General features: G+C 61.4%; 2 protein-coding genes across 3 annotated transcripts in view; both read right to left on the bottom strand.

The window, feature by feature from the left end:
• GHDC (GH3 domain containing) overlaps nt 1-759 on the bottom strand; it is a 3,721-nt gene extending 2,962 nt beyond the window's left edge. The window contains exon 1 of the mRNA XM_014310634.2: nt 694-759. Within this exon, the coding sequence (XP_014166109.1) occupies nt 694-759 (66 nt within the window). The remainder of the gene's footprint in view (nt 1-693) is intronic.
• The window catches only part of LOC102036670 (signal transducer and activator of transcription 5B), a 7,854-nt gene continuing 2,722 nt past the window's right edge, over nt 527-5,658 (bottom strand). The window contains exons 1-18 of one of the 2 annotated variants that reach the window (XM_031064140.1): nt 5,630-5,652; nt 5,457-5,546; nt 5,204-5,378; nt 4,999-5,129; nt 4,757-4,908; nt 4,526-4,681; nt 4,265-4,444; nt 4,047-4,134; nt 3,836-3,958; nt 3,594-3,686; nt 3,276-3,482; nt 3,008-3,102; nt 2,811-2,941; nt 1,996-2,166; nt 1,740-1,791; nt 1,433-1,540; nt 1,236-1,365; nt 527-1,157 (exon numbers count right to left, since the gene is read on the bottom strand). In XM_031064140.1, coding sequence (XP_030920000.1) covers nt 1,239-1,365; nt 1,433-1,540; nt 1,740-1,791; nt 1,996-2,166; nt 2,811-2,941; nt 3,008-3,102; nt 3,276-3,482; nt 3,594-3,686; nt 3,836-3,958; nt 4,047-4,134; nt 4,265-4,444; nt 4,526-4,681; nt 4,757-4,908; nt 4,999-5,129; nt 5,204-5,378; nt 5,457-5,525 — 2,058 coding nt within the window. In that variant the 5' untranslated portion in view covers nt 5,526-5,546; nt 5,630-5,652 and the 3' untranslated portion in view covers nt 527-1,157; nt 1,236-1,238. Of the gene's footprint in view, nt 1,366-1,432; nt 1,541-1,739; nt 1,792-1,995; nt 2,167-2,810; nt 2,942-3,007; nt 3,103-3,275; nt 3,483-3,593; nt 3,687-3,835; nt 3,959-4,046; nt 4,135-4,264; nt 4,445-4,525; nt 4,682-4,756; nt 4,909-4,998; nt 5,130-5,203; nt 5,379-5,456; nt 5,547-5,629 lie in introns of both variants that reach the window. The other variant, XM_005429586.2, reaches the window with a different exon arrangement.

The following is a 5,658-nucleotide window of genomic DNA, read 5'->3' as shown; positions in this document are numbered from 1 at the left end:
GTCACCAGCATCGCGGAATGCGGACACCGCCCCGGGCACGGCCCCGGCCCCGGACCCCCCTCACCCACGCGGCTATTCCGCCTCCGGCAGAAATGACGGAGATTTATCGCGCCAGGCGCCGCCCCCCTCCCCGCTTCAGTTTTATTTTCATTTTCACCTTTACACAGCACAGCCCGGACCCCCTGCTCGGCGGGGAATTCAATCGCTATTGAACCCCCAGTACCAGCGCCCTCTACCCCTCCATCAAGAGCAAGCTCCTTCTTCGGAAAAACAGAGCAATTGAACTGGTTTATTTTACTTTTTGCCCCAACCCCAGCTGAGCCCCTGCTCCTCAGGGCAGCCCTCCCGGCCGGACACAGCCCCCCGGACCCGCTCAGCTTCTGCCAAGGGAGGCCCGACGACTCTGCCCTCGGGGATCGGAACCCCGAACACCGGGCACAGCCCCAGCATTCATCTGGTGCACCCGAGATGAGGAGCTCCCCAGAGGGACCCGCCTCTGTCCCAAGACACAAGTGGCACCCAGAGCTTTTGTGTTACAAAAATATTCCGTGCTTTATTAACTCTGTGATAGAAAAATAACATGGCCAGGACCCCAGAGTTTCCCGCCCAGGCGAGGGGAGAAGCAGTGGGCAGAGGGCTCCGCTCCCCCAAACCCCCTGCCCACCCCACTGCCCTCGCTGGGTGCCCTCGCACCCTGCCACCCTCACACTGCACCGGCTCCAGAGGGGACACCGAGGCCGGGAGCCGGAGCTCCTGCATCCTTGGGGGCAGAGAAGAGGATGAGGTGCAGGGACCCTGCCACTGTGGAGCATGGGCTGGGGGAGCCCTGGCAGAACCCCTCCTCTGCCCTCACGCAGCCCTGGGCACGGAGCCGCGGGGGAGAACAAGAAGGCGACATGTACATTCTTAGTGACGACTGCGAAAGCGAACCTGAGGCCGGGCTGGGGGCCCCCAGCAGCCCCACGGGGGGGTCAGGGGCTGCAGGGCCTGTGCTGGCAGAAGCGGAAAGCCGAAGCTGGGCCTCTTAAAAGGAACATACAGGAAAACCATGCGACAAATCCGCTGCCGTTTATACAAGGGCATAAACACCAAAGAGCTGGACGCCAGCCTGTGTTTGGGGGCAGTACAGAGCAAATCCTGGGGGCAGGGCCCACCCGCTGTCCCCTGGCACAGAGACACGAACACAGCACAGTCCCCGCAGCGCCGGGGCCAGGGGCAAGGGAGCAGGTGCCTGCCTGTCACGACTGGGCGTGGGGGATCCACTGACTGTCCACGGGGCGCCGCAGCAGCTCCTCCACGTGCCTCGCCACATCCATCGTGTCTTCCAGGTCAAAATCACCCTCGGGGTCCAGCACAGGGTCGGGGCTGTGGGAGGCAGGCGGTGAGGGGAGGAGTAGCTGCAGCAGTACAGGGGTAGGGGGGTGATACTCACTTCTGGGTGTACATGTTGTAATGAGGCTGGGAGCAGACGGCAGGCGAGGGGGCCTGGTCCATGTAGGTGGCCCCTCCAGGGGCAGAATCTCCTGATGCATTGACAAACCTGTGGGGAAGGGTCTCATGAGCGCTGGGTGCCCTGCAGGTGAAGTCACCAAGATATCTCACAAGGCTCAGCACCAATGTGGCCATTGATGGTGGCCCTGAGCTCCTCAGTGCCCTGGGGTGCTGCCCAACCCAGCCAATTCAATGCAGGGAACCCATGGCAACCACTGCCCAGGATCTGCCTTCGGGGTCACACTTACTCTGGCACCACTTGCTTGATCTGTGGCTTCACATATCCATCCACAGCTTTAGCTAGAGAGAAGGAAGCAGCACTGAGGCCCCAAACTCCAGCACATGCCACGACCCCGGGCAGTGCTGGGGGCTCACACGTGGCCAGATGCAGAACCCCTGTGGGGCTGGTGTGGCCCCGGGGCAGGGGGAGGCTGAGAACACCAGCTCCATCCTGGCTGGATGCACAAAAGAGGGGACACATGTGGGGTGAAGGGACAGCGCTACCTGGCGTGGACTCACAGAGAACCGGCGTGTAGTACTTGGAGAACACCTCGTCCTTGGGCCGGTCGGGGAACACGTAGATGAGGTAACTGAGATCCCCGAGGCGGTCAGCCAAGGAGCGGATAGAGAAGTCCCTGGTGGTGAAAGGCATCAGGTTCCAGAACATCCTCTCAGCTGCAAGACAAGCGTGAGGATCATGGTGAATCCCGGAGTTTGCAGCAGCTCCTGGCTGTGCTCTGGACGTGGGCTGCGAGGTCACATCAAGCAGCAAACAGCATGTCCCACACTGCATCCCTCCCCCAGCAACAGCTGAGGATAAAGCACATGTCACCAGAAAATGGGATAAGATAGGAAACACAGCAAAGCCAAGGCAGGTCTGGCCTCATCCTGACACATTCCCCGACCATGGGGCTCTCTGGTGCTTCTCAGTTATGTGGCCCTCCAAAGGACACTCTTGTGAACAGCAACAGACTCCTTCATGGGGTCAGGCCACCCCTGGCAACCCCTGCACTGGGGAGCACCACTAACTGGATTTTGTACAGTCCATATCATTCCCCAAGCTTGGGTTGGAGGGTTCAGCCTGGTCTCTCCTCCCTGCTGCTGCCAGCATTAGGGCCTGACACAACCATGGCTGCAGTTAGCGAGGGCAGCGCCGCTCCCCATGGCACAGCCAAGGCATTCTGGGAGCTCTGGTGCTCGCCTCTTTCCTGAGGATAACTCCAGCCTGCCTGCTGTGGCAGTGCCAGTGCCCCAAGGGCATGAGGTGGCCTGGCTGGAGCCACTCGATGCAGGGATGCCAGTGCCTGGCACACACTCACAGGAGTCAAACTTCCAGGCAATGGTGATGCCACCAATCTCTGAGTCGCTGAAGCGCAGGAGGAAGGTCCCGTCGGGCTTGTTGATGAGCAGGTCGTGCGCCTGCTGCTTGTTGACGAAGCCCAGGATGGCCCTAGGCAGAGTAGGGCGTCAGGGCTTGGGGCTCGGGCCAGGCTGCACAGGGCAGGGCGGCTCTTACCCGTCATTCCAGTGCGGCTTCAAATGCTTCTTCAGCACCTCCATGACCCCGTCAAACCACTGCCAGAAGGTGTAATTCCTCCCAGGCAGGTTTTCCTGTTGAAATCTCCAGATAATGAGCACTCCTGTCAGCAGCCTCTGAGCCTCTGTTACACAGCACAGACACTGGGTGCAGCAGCAGAGACTCAGGGACTCCCAGGTGGGTATGTCCCATCCAGCCCCACAAGCACAAGCACTGGGGGGCTCTGGGCAGAGCCCAGGCCACTTACCCGGTTGAACTGAGACCAGGACACTGTGGTGCTGCTGTAGTCCTCCAGGTGGGAACTGGTGCTGTTGAAGAGCTTTTGTGCCAGGAACACCAGGTTCTCCTTGGTCAGCCCGCGGCTGCTCTGCACCTCTGCCTTGAACTTCATGTTGAGCGCCTCGCAGAGCTGTGGCCACTGCACCTTGTCGGGCACAGCGAAGGGCACACGGCCCTGGGGGCAGAGAGCATGGTCAGCTCTGCCTGATGTCCCACCAGGAGGCTGAGCCCTATTCCCACACTGGGCAGATGAGGCCTGTCCTGCCCCCACAGCACTGGCACTCACGGGCTCGGCAAAGGCGTTGTCCCAAAGCACAGTGGCCGTGGCATTGTTGTCCTGGCTCCCATGCACAATCACCACCACAGGCAGGGACAGCGTCTGCCGAGAGGAAGGAGACCGGAATGGGCTGTGGGGCACCAAGGGAGCATCACCCACGGCACCCATGTGGCCCCAGCCCAGCCCCCACTCCCGTGGGCACAGTGCCCATGGCTTGCCTAGGGCCTGCAGAAGGGACACGGTGGCTTTACCTTCACCTGGAAGACCAGCTCATTCCCACCAACACTGAACTGCGACTCAAAGAGGATGGTGAATTTCTCCTCTGTCACTGACTCAGCCCCGCGGCGATCTGAGCGCTTGATCCTCTTCAGGGACTGCAGGGACACCAGGGGTGAGCATGGAGGAACAGATGGGGACACAGTGGGACGCAAGGGGACAGGACAGGGAACCAGGGGCACTCACCATGTTGCGGAAGTGGGCACTGAGTGTCCCAGTGGCCTGGTGATACTCCATCACACAGCAGTTGTTGAGGATCTCCCCGCTGCTCTCACTGCCACAGGAATGCACACAGAGTCAGGGCACACGAGGACTGGGAGCTGTGCAAAGTGCAGCCCTTCACTTCCCCCTGCCCCTCACTACCTTGGCAGCCCCAGCCACACACCCCCAGCCCCTGGCATTACTTGCGGGTGCTCTCGTTCTTCAGCAGGGCCTTGGCTTGCTGCTCGCTGATGATGGTGGCCTTCACTTGGGGGGGGTTCATGTGCACATTCAGCTTCCCGCCCACCAGGAGCCTCACAGTGGCTGCAAACTTGGTCTGTGTCTTCAGCACTTGGGGGGGCTGCTTCTCGATGATGAAGGTGCTGGGGGGGCAAGGGAATCAGGGGGGCTGAGAAGGGGGCAGGGCCATCCTGGCCCCCCACCCAGCTGGACCCAACTTGTACCTGGTGACCAGGGCAGAGATGATGTCAGTGATGGTTCCATTCAGCTCTGACAGCATCTCCTCCACTGGGCCTGGGATCGGCAGCTGCTGGCACAGGTGCTCGGCTCGGCGGATCTGCTGCCGGTTCTGCCAGATGATCTCTGCCAGCTTCTCACACCTGGGGGGAGCAGGGCTCAGCACCCACTGGGCTCAGCACCCTGACCCATCCCACCCCACCCCACCAGGCACTCACCAGGTCTGCAGCACATCCAAGGTGCCTTCAGGTGGGCCCCCATTCCCTGCCAGCTGCTGCCGACGCTTCCACTGGATCAGCTCATCATCCAGGATGGTTGTTTGCTGCTTGCGCAGCAGCTGCAGCGTCTTCTGGTGCTTCTCAGCCAGGTCCTGCGAGGTGGGACAACATCAGGGCTGCAGGGACAGAGTCACAGGGCATCATGGGGACAGCATCATGGGGAACCAGGTGGCATCACTCACCACACGGTACTGCTGTAGTGTCTGGGCCTCACGGTGCAGCCAGGCCTCCAGTGATGCCTTCTTCTGCTGCAGTGTTGTCTCCCGTGACATGCGCTCCTGGGGGCCCAGCTGGGACAGCTGAGAGAACTGGGCTGGGGAACAGGGCATGGTGTTAAGGCTGGCCCTGCCAGGACCCCAGGCTCATGCCCCTCAGCCCCCCACCCACCTTGGAGTCGCATGTTCTCCTGGTACTGGATGATGAAGTATTCCTGTGTCTGCTGCAGCTTTTTGAGCTCATTCTCCGAGTCCTGAGTGATGAGCCGCAGCTCCTCGAAGGTCTGGTTGATCTGCAGGTGCTTCTGGGACATGGCGTCCACCAAGGAGCCAGATGGGGAAGGGCTCTGCATGGGGCACAGGGTGTGCTCAGCATAGTGAGGGGACCCCTCTCCCTCTCCTCACCCCTCCCAGCCTGCACTCACATTGTTTGCCTCCCGCACCAGCCGCTGCTCATGGTACAGGATGTGCCGGATGCAGCGCACCAGCTCCATGGGGCATCGGTCATACGTGTTCTGTGGGGAGAGCACTGCCTGAGCCAGGCACAGGGCAGGGACCCCCCTGGCCCTGCACCCCTGCCCACAGCCCCCCCACTCGCCTGCAGCTGTGTGGCGTAGTGCCCCCGCT

The sequence above is a fragment of the Geospiza fortis genome, unplaced genomic scaffold (genome assembly GCF_000277835.1).
Source record: "Geospiza fortis unplaced genomic scaffold, GeoFor_1.0 scaffold324, whole genome shotgun sequence".
Lineage (NCBI taxonomy): Eukaryota > Metazoa > Chordata > Aves > Passeriformes > Thraupidae > Geospiza > Geospiza fortis.
Note: the sequence above shows the minus strand (reverse complement) of the source record. Positions and strands in the feature narration are given on the sequence as shown.